This window comes from Tiliqua scincoides, chromosome 4 (assembly GCF_035046505.1).
Source record: "Tiliqua scincoides isolate rTilSci1 chromosome 4, rTilSci1.hap2, whole genome shotgun sequence".
In the NCBI taxonomy this organism is placed as follows: Eukaryota; Metazoa; Chordata; class Lepidosauria; order Squamata; family Scincidae; genus Tiliqua; species Tiliqua scincoides.
The window spans coordinates 222,619,115-222,632,259 of NC_089824.1; the positions used below are offsets into that span (position 1 = coordinate 222,619,115).

Genomic DNA, 13,145 nt, shown 5'->3' on the forward strand with positions numbered 1-13,145 from the left:
AAATTTGAAATGTAAATTAATTCCCCCTCTCCCCCCCCCCCGGCCCTTGACACAGTGTCAGAGAGATGATGTGGCCCTCCAGCCAAAAACTTTGGACAACCCTGCTCTAGGCACTAGCCAGGCTCACAGCTACTGTTTGGGACTCCTTCAGTTTCCAAGGCACTGACTGGCCAAAAGGCTTCCCTAAGAGCCACCTTTGGCTCAAGACCTCATCTGCTGTCTGTCCGTCCCCCATTATTGTAATCTGTTCTGGTGGGTGGGCACCCCTGTTGGCCCCACACTGGGACCATCAGAGTGAGCTCTTTGCAGCAAAGTGTTCTCAAGCCTGGACAGCTCAGCTCATCAGCTGACCTCTCCCACAGCGGACATTCTTACAGGGCCCTGAGCAGTGAGTGCCAATCAGCATACCTCCTGTAGAATATAATGGTCTGCATAATTAACCAGCCTCTGCCAGATCCACAGTCAAGGAAGCAAAGCTCCTTGAGCAGAAAAAAATGCAAGAGGGGCCAGAGGTTGCACATGCCTGCACCTATTTATGAGGCAGCTGGGCTAGGAAAGGCCTCTTTCTCCAGCCTGGCACAAACAGCAGCACTTTCTTGCTAGCTGCCCCCTCTGGTCTGAGATTCTTCCCCAAAAGTGGCTTGTCAGGCACAGGGGCAGATTCTGTGTTTGTGTTGGGGGGGGAGTGCCATCAGCACTCCAGAGCTCAGGTCAACCAGGTGGGTAGACATGTGCTCCGGCCCAGACTTGGAGCCCAGAGCTATGTACTGGGAATACCTGGGCTCCTGGTTGAGTGTATGGTCTCTTGTCATTTGCAGGAGGGGTAGACCTGGGCTCCTGCCTGGAAATGAAACCCAGATGTACCTGCTGAGTAGACGGGCTCCCATTCCAACTTGGCTCTCTCAGCAATCAATTCCCCACCCACTGAGCATTCCCTAGGCTCCCAACTTTGCTCCCCACTAATGCAACAGTTTGGGGGGACACACACACACCCATGGCACCTTGTGAATCCACCCATGGTCAGGCAGGCTCCCACCCTTCCAGAAGGTGGTTTATGGCTCTTGGGTGAGGTGCGGTTTTTGCAGATCCAGCATGGGGCGGATACTTGCATTTTCTGGCTTTAAAATAGACTGAGTTAAGCTGAGTTGACCTTTAAAATAGACCGAGTTAAGCTTTTTGAGGGTGCTCCATTTCCATTTGCCTTGGAAAAGCAGACAGAAGAGGCATCAGAATGCAAAAGACCATTAGCACTCTATCACTCTCTGGAGAACATGTGTAGGACCCTGCACTCCCAGTCGCCACCACTCAACACCAATGGCTATAATGGGCATTGTTTGTGGGACTTGCTTTGTGGTGAGGGAAAAAAGAAATTAAGAGCCCCCCCCCCATAGAAATTCTTTAGAAATGCAAAGAAAGCCACAGAGCCTCACAGACTTTCTAAGGCTAAACAACAGGGGAGAGAGGCAGAGCAAGACAATTCCTCAGAAACAGAAGAGCAGGCTTCATCATTGCAGCCTGTGATAAGGTAGTTACACTGGTGTGTGTGTGTGTGTCAGGGACATGTGGTGGGTAGGGAGGCAGGTGAAGCAGACCCTCCCCCCCCCAGTTCTTTGAAAAGCTCAGCTGCCATTTGAGGCACTCAAAACTCATGGGATGTGTGCCTGGGTTGTGAATGCTTGAGTGCCTCACATGGGGGCAGAGCTTTTCAAAGGGCTCTGGTGGGGAGGCTCTGCCTCACCTGCCTCCCCACCCACCACAGGTCCCTGATGTGCGTGAAATGTCTATGTAAAGATGTAACAAACTGCAGAACAAACCAGCCAGAGACTTCACTTAAGCAAGAAGAGCCTCTTTCAGATTTCTCACTTCAAAAAGAAGCTGACATTTTACTTTTGCTTCCTGGATTTTGCAGGATCTCACCCAGCCTCTCTTCAGGTTTCCAGGCAGGGCAAAGCAGCAGCAGTGCACCAGACAAGTCAGCTGAGGCACTCCAAGCTAGTCTTAACTCTTTCCATCTCATGAAGGAAGCTGTAAAACTGGGGCAGAGTTAGCTCTGAGGAGGAAAAACACAACAATATTCAGAATGCAAAACCAGGCCATACACTTCCCCCACAACATGTAAGTAACTGAGGGCCCGATCCTATCCAACTTTCCAAAGCTGGTGTAGCCTAAATGCAACCCCGGGGTAAGGGAACAGACATTCCCTTACCTTGAGGAGGCCTCTGCCTCCCAACTGTAGGATGCAGCATGTGCTCCACTGCCACAGTTGAAAGGTGCTGGGGAATTGGTTAGGATTGGGTCAAAGCAATTTGCAGCAACAAGGTAACTATGATAGTGAAGTGAAACCTCAATGAACAGGGGCAGTCTCTCTGAATACCTGATCAGTAGGGACAGAAAAAGAGACAGCCATCACTTCTCATGCTTTGCTTGTGAGCTTCCACAGAGGCATCAGATGGCGAGAATTAAAAATGGGGTGCTGGACTTGATTGACCTTTTAAGGTCATCTTCTGAAGTCTGAAGGCACAACAGACCCTTCTATGGAATTGAGATTGGAATGGATGATCTCTATGGTAGAACACAGTACATTCCCTAGCCTGCCCAGGAATATGCAAAATCATGTATGCAAAGTTCAGGAGTCAAATGTAATACTCTCAATTCTCACAAGGGCCTCTTCTTCAGATTCTCAGACCCAGAACACTGTTCATACACAAGGAAGCAAGGACAACCCCAGAAAACAGCAATCCATTGCTACAATACAGATAGGAAAGGTTGTGAGGTCTTTAACTGCTGCAGTTTACAAAGTTATACCTAAATTTGAACTAATTATGGATATGAAACTTTGACCTCCTAGTTGAGCAAAGCAAAGAACTTGCAGTGCCTTTTTCAGGTGCTTCAATGGCCCCTTTTAATTGCACAGCTCCCCAAGGTGTAACTATGCCTCACTTACCAATGTACACGGGTTCAATTTGGTTTCCTTGTTTAACCATCAATTTCAGCTGGAAAAATTAATTTGGGGGGAAAAAAGAAATTCAATTTAGCCGGACTTGCAAAGTTCACAGACTTCACTTCCACAGTCAGAAAAGTCAGATTCTTTCTGTTCCCCATGAACATTTCACAAGATACACAAAGGTTGGATTTAATCAACTGAATTGGTTTGGCAGATGACATTCTGGGTGCAATCAGGAGGTGCAGCCATCTATTTTGAGTTGGGTTCTAGACCACCATCTAGACCACCTAGACTGCGATACAAGGACATCTGCAAGAGGGATCTGAAGGCCTTAGGAGTGGACCTCAACAAGTGGGAAACCCTGGCCTCTGAGCGGTCCGCTTGGAGGCAGGCTGTGCAACATGGCCTTTCCCAGTTTGAAGAGACACTTGGCCAACAGTCTGAGGCTAAGAGGCAAAGAAGGAAGGCCCATAGCCAGGGAGACAGGCCAGGGACAGACTGCACTTGCTCCCAGTGTGGAAGGGATTGTCACTCCCGAATCGGCCTTTTCAGCCACACTAGACGCTGTTCCAGAACCACCTTTCAGAGCGCGATACCATAGTCTTTCGAGACTGAAGGTTGCCAACTAATCTAGACCACCTCCTACCTGTAAAGAGGGTTTGATGTGACAGAGGAGGAATTGTAGAGGCATAGTAAGTGCAAGGAACATGGATACCAGAGGGATAGCAGGCAGGAGTGAGGGAATCAAGGCTGTGATCAGCTTGGCCACAGATGGGGAAGAGGGGAAAGCAAAGAGGGGAAAAAAGCCCCGGCCCAAACTGGGTGCCAACCTCAATAAGGAAGAAGTGGGCTTTGCCCCTTCCTTACAGCCATGACACCTGGGATCCAAGGCTGTCTAGGAAGACTCCAAAGTGGGACAGGTGTTGGGACCCTTCTAATAACCTCGATTGCAGGGGCACAGTAGAGATTTATAGTTATGCACAATGTGAAAAAAAACAGAAAGACAATTTTCTTCCTGCCTGATAATACTAGAATTCAGAATCATCTAATGAAACTGATTAGCTGCAGATTCAACGTGGACAGAGGGGGAGGTTGCCACAGGATGTGGTGATGATCACCAGCTTGAAAAGCAGGTCAGGCACCTTCAAGGAGGAGAGGTCTGTTAGCAACTGTGAGCCTTGACAGCTATGCAAAGCCTCTCTGTTTAGAGACACGTGTGTGCCACTGGGCTGCAGAGGGTCCTGGAGGCTCTGGCTAGGCTCTCCAACAGTGCACGGGGCCTCTGCACCCCAACCCACTGCTAATGCCTCACAAAGGTTGGGGGGGGGGCTTTCTAGTGCAGATGTGGTGCACTTCCTGGTAGCCATGCTGGCTGCTGCCATCATTTAAGACCAGAGGTCTCCAAACTTATCAGTATGAAGGCTACATCGTGTACACATTTTCACAGGCTGAAAAAAATCAGTTTTATAAATGAAAGCATGACATTTAAATGAATGAATATGTTTTAATTGGATCTTTTTTTTGTAATCAACATGATACGAATCAGAACAAAAGAGAAATGTGACATTACAAGACATCCCTATAATGCCATGCTTAAACTGAGAAATGACATATAATGAGTAAAAATGTCAAGCACTAGCAAAAAAAATTAGCAATAAAAGTATTTTAAGTTGCTGTAGGCCAGATAAAAGCTTGTGGGGGCCAAATGTGGTCCCAGGCTACAGTTTGGAGACCCCTGTTTAAGACAAACAAAAATGCAAAGCCCCATAGGTGTGCTACAGTCCCACAGTAAAGGGATGAAGGCACTGTAGAGGAACAGGGCAGTGGCAGATGCTGCAAAGAACTCTGGATTGCTGTCACCACCCAGGCCCTCAAATGAGCTGGGGACTGGATAGGGCCACTAGGGCTAGGCTGTGGGTCTTCTGGTGGGCCTGGAATCCTGGCCAGTGCTCAACCTGGCTGGTCCCCAACACCACCTCTACATGCCAGTTTCAGGGAGGTAGAAGCAGGAGAGCAGTATGGCCTGAACCACTGCTGGGGGGGGGTGGTGGTTCTCAAAGGCATCTGGTTGGCCACTGAAAGGAAGCAGGTGCTGGATTAGAGGGATTGGACCTCTGGTCTCAGCCAGCAGGGCTCAGCTCTTGACCTTGTTCTGGCCCACTGACTGGTGGGAGAGTTAGAGCACACTTAAGGAAATATCTCTTTACCCAGCATGTAATTAATCTTTGGGACTCCTTGCCACAGGATGTAGTGATGGCACTTGGCCTAGATGGCTTTAAAAGGGGATTGGACAGATTCATGGAGGAAAAAGTCCATCACAGGTTACAAGCTATGACAACAACAGAGACACAGTCTATTAATGAATTCCAGATGCAAGGGGAGGGGCAGCAGGATTAGGTCTCTTGTTGTCCTGTGTGCTCCCTGGGGCATTTGGTGGGCCGCTGTGAGATACAGGAAGCCGGACTAGGTGGGCCTTGGGCCTGATCCAGTGGGGCTGTTCTTATGTTCTTAAACTACAATTTCCAGGACTACAGGGAGCACACTTTATACGTTATGCAACCCAGCAAACACACACATTTATTACATGAGTTTGATATTGGTATTTACTGCTTCTACTAGGTATTCTACTAGGCACCGTGCGACCTTGAAGCAGCTGACAAGCTGCAGCTGAGCTGTTCCATCTGCTCGGAGCGTGGGAGGATGGAGGCCAGAATGTTAAACCAGATCGGAGTGTAACAGCTCGAATGTGGTGGTTCTTGAAAGAGAGAACCTTCTTTCAATTTGTAAAAATCCCTGTGTGGATTTAATAAGCCTGCCTATGTAAACCGCCTTGAATAAAGTCTTGAATAAAGACCAAGAAAGGCGGTATATAAATACTGTATATATATATTATATTATTATATTTATTTTATTTACTAGATTTATATCTGGTCTTTCTCCCTGAAGGGCACCTAAGGCAACTCACAACATAAATAAAAAATTACATATTTGCTGAAAATACATACATACATACATACATACATACATACATACATACATTATATATATATATATATATATATATATATATATATATATATATATATATATATATATATATATAAACACCTTATTAAGAGCCAACCAATGGCAAACAGCAGCAATAAAAACCACTGATAAAAAGAACATTAAATTAGTAAAAAATCTGCAAACATCAGTCTGGGCCAGTGAGCATACCCTTAACAACCTACTGGGTTCCAGAGGGTTTTTAGAAATAGGAGGGTTTTTAGGTCTTGCTAGAAGGCCTGTAAAGAAGGAGCAGTTCGCAGCTCAAAAAGAAGGGAATTCCATAAAACAGGTGCCACCACTGAGAAGGCCCTAATTCTGGCTGCCACCCCCCTCACCTCTCTCAATTGTGGCACATCCAAAATGGTCCTTACAAGTGACTGAAGAGAGCAGGCCAGATTAGAAGGAAGAAGGCAATCTCGTGAATATGCTAGTCCCAAACTGAAAAGGGCCTTAAAGATCAAAACCAGCACCTTGAATTGGGCTTGGAATGTAACCTGCAGCCAGTGCAGCAGCTGAAGCAACAGTGTGAACAGGTCAAACCGTTGATCTCCAGCACCCACAGGAGCTGCTGCATTCTTCACTAACTACAACATAAGACTCATTAAATTAAATGGAGCTTCTGCAGGTTCAGCACTACCTGCAACTTCCAGACTGTCTTCAAGGGTAGCCCCACTTAGAGTTACGGGGGAAAGACAATGAGACAGTGAAACCACACAACTGCAGAGCTTTGGAAGTCTGGCTCCGTGCCCATATACTTTCAAGCCTACCTTTGCCACTAACAGTGCCAGAGAGTTGGCACAGGATACATACTGCCTCTTCCCCACCCCCATACTTGTGCCAGTGTCTGATTCTTGCACCCAGCCTGCCAAGGAGCTCACCTGCAAGAAGATGCTTCCCACTTTTTTCAGTTCGCTGCTTCCTGCGATAACTGCCGGAGAGAACAAGAAAAAGCAAGAGTCACATACCAGAGGCTTGGGGTGTCAAGGAAGCAGAGGGGCAAAACTGGCTGTGGGGAGCACCTGCCTCCACCACAGGCAGGAGTCCAGAAAGTCACGCACCTCCAAATTTCCACTCCATGTCTATGAGCTGGTTAACCATCAGGGTCTGCCCCACAGCCAGGCGTGAGAGGGTGGGAGCGTTTTCTTTCCACTAGACATTAAGATGAAACAAGAACAATATTTATGTGACATAAGAACATAAGAACAGCCCCACAGGATCAGGCCATAGGCCCATCTAGTCCAGCTTCCTGTATCTCACAGCGGCCCACCAAATGCCCCAGGGAGCACACCAGATAACAAGAGACCTCATCCTGGTGCCCTCTCCTACATCTGGCATTCTGACTTAACCCATTTCTAAAATCAGGAGGTTGCGCATACACATCATGGCTTGTACCCCATAATGGATTTTTCCTCCAGAAACTCGTCCAATCCCCTTTTAAAGGCATCTAGGCTAGACGCCAGCACCACATCCTGTGGCAAGGAGTTCCACAGACTGACCACACGCTGAGTAAAGAAATATTTTCTTTTGTCTGTCCTAACCCGCCCAACACTCAACTTTAGTGGATGTCCCCTGGTTCTGGTATTATGTGAGAGTGTAAAGAACATCTCCCTATCCACTCTGTCCATTCCCTGCATAATTTTGTATGTCTCAATCATGTCCCCCCTCAAGCGTCTCTTTTCTAGGCTGAAGAGGCCCAAACGCCGTAGCCTTTCCTCATAAGGAAGGTGCCCCAGCCCCGTAATCATCTTAGTCGCTCTCTTTTGCACCTTTTCCATTTCCACTATGTCTTTTTTGAGATGCGGCGACCAGAACTGGACACAATACTCCAGGTGTGGCCTTACCATCGATTTGTACAACGGCATTATAATACTAGCTGTTTTGTTCTCAATACCCTTCCTAATGATCCCAAGCATAGAATTGGCCTTCTTCACTGCCACCGCACATTGGGTCGACACTTTCATCGACCTGTCCACCACCACCCCAAGATTTCTCTCCTGATCTGTCACAGACAGCTCAGAACCCATTCGCCTATATCTAAAGTTTTGATTTTTTGCCCCAGTGTGCATGACTTTACACTTACTGACATTGAAGCGCATCTGCCATTTTGCTGCCCATTCTGCCAGTTTGGAGAGATCCTTCTGGAGCTCCTCACAATCACTTCTGGTCTTTACCACTCGGAAAAGTTTGGTGTTGTCTGCAAACTTAGCCACTTCACTGCTCAACCCTGTCTCCAGGTCATTTATGAAGAGGTTGAAAAGCACCGGTCCCAGGACAGATCCTTGGGGCACACCGCTTTCCACCTCTCTCCATTGTGAAAATTGCCCATTGACACCCACTCTCTGCTTCCTGGCCTCCAACCAGTTCTCAACCCATGAGAGGACCTGTCCTCTAATTCCCTGACTTTGGAGTTTTTTCAGTAGCCTTTGGTGAGGGACCATGTCAAACGCCTTCTGAAAGTCTAGATATATAATGTCCACGGGTTCTCCCACATCCACATGCCTGTTGACCTTTTCAAAGAATTCTATAAGGTTCGTGAGGCAAGACTTACCCTTACAGAAGCCATGCTGACTCTCCCTCAGCAAGGCCTGTTCGTCTATGTGTTTTGAGATCCTATCTTTGATGAGGCATTCCACCATCTTACCCGGTATGGATGTTAGGCTGACCGCCCTGTAGTTTCCCGGGTCCCCCCTCTTTCCCTTTTTAAAAATAGGCGTGACATTTGCTATCCTCCCATCTTCTGGCACCATGGCCGTTTTGAGGGACAAGTTGCATACCTTAGTCAAGAGATCTGCAACTTCATTCTTCAATTCCTTAATAACTCTTGGGTGGATGCCATCAGGGCCCGGTGACTTATTGATCTTTAACCATTCCACTGAAATTCATCCACTGAAACCATTCCACCAGTGACTATTCCACTGAAATTCACACCCCCAGACTTTAGATCAAGGTACACAAGCTGGTATTTGGTAATGAACACCTTTCTTCCACCACCAACTGTAGAAAAGAAAAACCTTCCTCAAAAGGCAAAACCTTGCTCAAATCACACTATTAATCTGTTTTCTACAAGAACACCTATATGCTTCCCCCACTATCAGTGACAGATCCAGACAAGCCTGTCCCCCTATTTGCATAATTTGAATTTCCTGGATGAACAACTGCCAGCCCACTGATTCTCACATTCTTTCCCTGAAAAAAGTGACCATTGGATGCACCACACCCTCCCTGGTAATGAGGAAGCATAAAAATGTTTATACACAAAGAGCTGAACAGCAGAAAGAGCAAAATTCAGTGATGCAAGTGCTTTCAAAAAGGAAAAACAAAAGCTTTGGTTCTATTTGCAATTAGCATTCAATTACATGGCAAAAAGCCTTATTTAGCGAACTGATAGCCCCAGGAGACATTCCTGTTTCTCTTTAATGTTCTGAAAATATTCAGGAGCAAAAGGAATGTTAATAGTACCTGCTCTTCAAAATAGCTGGCCTTCTCCTCACTCAGCCCTGCAGGAGAAAGGCCATATGGTTACACAGGAGGAGGGTGGCAGGCAGCCTGGAGAATGCCTGGAGGCACGTGAAGGAACCTACCCAGGGTGATAAGATCTTCTCGGACCTGCTCTGCAGAGAGAGTCCTCTTCAGGGCACCTGGAATAAATAGTGTATGATATCAGGGAGTAGGTGGGGAGGGGGAGATAGAAGGAGAACAGCCTGGTCAGACAACATTACAACTGTGAAGAATGATTCCAAAGTGCAGAAGGTGCACCTTACATACTGTAAGGTGGGAAAGTGACAGATGAATATGAAACAATAAATAGTGCCCAATAAAAGAGCAGAGCAGACAGTAAAACAATGAGGCAGCCCAAGTGGTTACTACAGCCAGGCAGTTTCATTTTGTTGGACCTCAAGACCAAGATCAGCACCATGAATTGGCCCTGGAAGCAAACTGGTAATCAGCGTAGATAGTGAGAAACAGGCTTTCTGTGTGCCTGCCTGTCCCCACCTATATGCGGTGCCCTGTAACAACTGAAGCTTCCAAAACATTTAAGGGCAGCCCCACTTATATTTCATGACATTAGTCCAACTTGTATGTGCTCAGTGCAAACAGAAGGGAGCCTGGGTGAGGGGAGATGAACTGCACCCCACTCACCTTCCTTGCTGCAAGTGCTTTTCTCCTGACCCAGCTCTGATACTAGAAGCAAGACAAGCTGGAGAGAAGCAGCGGGGATTAGCAAGGTGAGATACAGGAAGGGGAGACGAGAGTTCAGCTCCCTTCACCCATGAGCAACTTTTGCTGTAAAAAATTAGACACCCCCCTAAATGCCAGTTTATCCCCTGCCATATCCAGTTTGGCCCTGTAGTAGCATCACTCCCACCCACAGGAGGCCAACAACAGGGGAAGACAGTCTGCTTCATGCTCTGCTGAGTAATTCCCTCTGTTAATTCAGCATTCCGGGCAGAGTAGAAGACAAGGTAGAGCAGAAAACAACTGCAGAATACAGCACACAACCCTCTGGCATGACTGCATTAGTGCTACATAAGACTGTCAGCTTCAGGGCTGGGCTTGCCCTGATCTGATAGACAGGAACCTCCTTTCATCTGCCCTGAGTCTGCTGCCCACTTCATTCTGTAGCCCCAGACCTTTCCTCTCATGAGAGAGGCACTGGACTTCCTCTCTGCTCAACCCCTTTCTGGCCTGCTCCTGGATAGACGGCACTGCTCCTGGAGATCCTGAGGGTGTTCAGACTCACCGCTTGGCACCAGCAGGAGGCTTTTGACAATGCTTTTCAAAGGGCCCAGGCTGACTTTGTTTGTGGCAGCAAATTCAGAAAGCCGAGTTAAAAACCTTTCAACCTGCAGAGGGAAGACAACAGGTGCTGTGACCTCCAATGCCTCCCCCTTTTTGTCCAACACAGCCCAGAGCACACACATGGCATTCAGAAGAAGATGTAGCTTCTGGTGCAGAGTTGGCACCCTGAGAACCTTCCTGTCTTTTTTTCTTTAACAGCCTCCCCCAACATTTGGAGCCATACAGGCTAGAAATGTTGGGGGGGGGGGGCGCTGTTAAAGGAAAAAAGACAGGAGCCTGTATGGCTCCAAATGTGGGCTTCTGATTGGGTGTGGGGGGGACACCAGGTGAAAACTCAGGGACTGGGCAAGCTGAAGAACAGGATTGCCAGCAGACAGGACTTCGGCCTACATAGTGCCTTGTTGTCTCCATGATTGATGGGGCATGCAAATCAAGGATATAAGAACAGCCCCACTGGATCAGGCCATAGGCCCATCTAGTCCAGCTTCCTGTATCTCACAGTGGCCCCCCAAATGCCCCAGGGAGCACACCAGATAACAAGAGACCTGCAAGGCTTCCTGGGAATTGTAGTGAAGAACATAAGAACAGCCCCACTGGATCAGGCCATAGGCCCATCTAGTCCAGCTTCCTGTATCTCACAGTGGCCCACCAAATGCCCCAGGAAGCACACCAGATAACAAGAGACCTGCATCCTTGTGCTCTCCCTTGCATCTGACATAGCCCATTTATAGGACATATATCAGTTTGTTTGCATAGTTTACCAAGTACCCAGAATCTGCACTTTTTTGTGAACTACATATATAGTCCAAGGTACTCTGAAATGGATTTCATTTCATCTGCATTTCTTACCCATAAAATAAAACAGATCTATTTTAGGATACAACCCATTCTGTTCTGAAAGCTCATGGGCAGTAATCATTTCTGAAATGTTGCTGCTATTATGATTACTACTTTTTAAATTATAAAACAATAACTACATCAGAAAAATACAATTCCACTTTTTTAAAAATGGGACGCTTGTGGAAAAGGTCTCTCCAGCAAAATTCTACAACACATATTGGCCAGTTCCTACTACTGAATGTTGTTCCACATCCATCCCTGTAAAAGGTGTTACCTCTTTTGGTTCCCTCAGAAACTGGAAGAGCACTTCAGTCAGAGCAGAGAATTGCTGAAAAGAGATAGCACAAGCACAGCATCAGCAACACAAGTTGTGCCTGAGATTCTCCCAACCTCACCAGTTCCTGCCACACTCAGGGGGAGATGCCTGGAATTGGCTGCTGCTGATCTTCCAAGCAGAGGACACTCAGGGAGCAATCCTAACCCCTTAGGTCAGTGCCTTCCAGCACTGACATAAGGGCAATGCAGCTCTGATGTAAGGGGACAAACACTCCCTTAGGCAGTGGCATAGCTGGAGGGGGGCGGAGCAGTCAGGCTGGCAGCGAGGCTGGCAAGCGGCCCCTCCCTTCGTAGTCATTCCCGGTGGAGGGGGGCAAAAGGGAGCCCTAGGGCGCTTGCCCGCCTCGCTGCCAGCCTGACTGCTCCGCCGCCCTCAGCTACGCCACCGCGAGGAGGCCTCCCGACTGCAGGATGCAGTCCCATTGGCCCAGGGGTGAGGACTGCGCCCCGAGTGGTTCAGCTGGTTAGCAGGCGGCAGCTCCTGGCCCTGCGGAGGTGGCACCGGAGCCAGAGGCAGGCCTGTCCCACAGGGGAGACTGGCATCCACCTGCACAGTTCCAGTGCGCCCGAGGCAGGGAGCCGCGCTCCTTCCCGGGGAGGCCCCGGTGCGGGGGGGGGCTGGGCAGGACCCGGCCCCGCCCGCAGCAGCGGCGCCGCGGGGCAGGGAGCGAGGCGCGCGCCCGCGCACCTGGGCGCTGAGCTGGCAGAGCTGCTGCATGTCCGCGCCCACCGCCTCCGGCACCGGCTCGCGCGTGCAGTGCAGCCGCCCCATGGCGGGCGGGCGGGCGGGCGGGCGCGGCTCCTCCTGGGCCCGGGCCGGCCGCCTCCCTCGCCCGCTCCGCCCCTTCCCGCCGCCTGCTCAGCCTCCGCTTCGGCGCCGGCACTTTCGCTGCCCCGCTCGGGCGCCGCCTGCTCAGCGCAGGGCCGCCCCTTCCCGGGCGCGCAGCCGCCGCCTCCGCGTCTCCCGCCGGCCCCGCAGCGCACGTGCGGCGCAGCCAGCAGCCTCCTCTCCTCCGAGAGGCGCCTCCTTCCCGGACGCGTCCTGCAGAGAACTCGCAGGTCTCCCTGCGGGCAGCTAGCTGTCCGGGCCAGGCGGTGGTCCGTCTCAGGGCGCACTGCGGGGCGCCACCACGGCAGGCCACCCTGTGCTGCCAGTGGGGGCTCCCGCACCCCAAGA

The 13,145-nt window shown here is 49.4% G+C and overlaps 1 protein-coding gene across 1 annotated transcript; it reads right to left on the bottom strand.

Moving 5' to 3' along the window:
* Positions 1-1,830: 1,830 nt before the first annotated feature.
* Positions 1,831-12,749, bottom strand: COMMD7 (COMM domain containing 7). Its single transcript, XM_066624317.1, has 9 exons — positions 12,657-12,749; positions 11,907-11,960; positions 10,734-10,836; positions 9,574-9,630; positions 9,452-9,489; positions 7,051-7,141; positions 6,871-6,920; positions 2,945-2,993; positions 1,831-2,050 (listed from the first exon to the last, which is right to left on the bottom strand). Exons 1-9 carry the CDS (start codon positions 12,738-12,740, stop codon positions 1,974-1,976), a joined length of 603 nt encoding a protein of 200 aa, XP_066480414.1. The 5' UTR covers positions 12,741-12,749; the 3' UTR covers positions 1,831-1,973.
* Between the last annotated feature and the right edge of the window lie 396 nt (positions 12,750-13,145).

What these genes read in the sequence shown, in the direction of transcription:
- COMMD7 (XM_066624317.1), bottom strand. Translation starts at nt 12,740, where the DNA reads ATGGGGCGGCTGCACTGCACGCGCGAGCCGGTGCCGGAGGCGGTGGGC. An exon ending in TGGGAAGCATCTTCTTGCAG is followed by an intron (nt 2,994 to 6,870) that starts GTGAGCTCCTTG and finishes TAATTTTTCCAG; the next exon opens with CTGAAATTGATGGTTAAACA. An exon ending in AATTGAACCCGTGTACATTG is followed by an intron (nt 2,051 to 2,944) that starts GTAAGTGAGGCA and finishes TTTCCTCCTCAG; the next exon opens with AGCTAACTCTGCCCCAGTTT.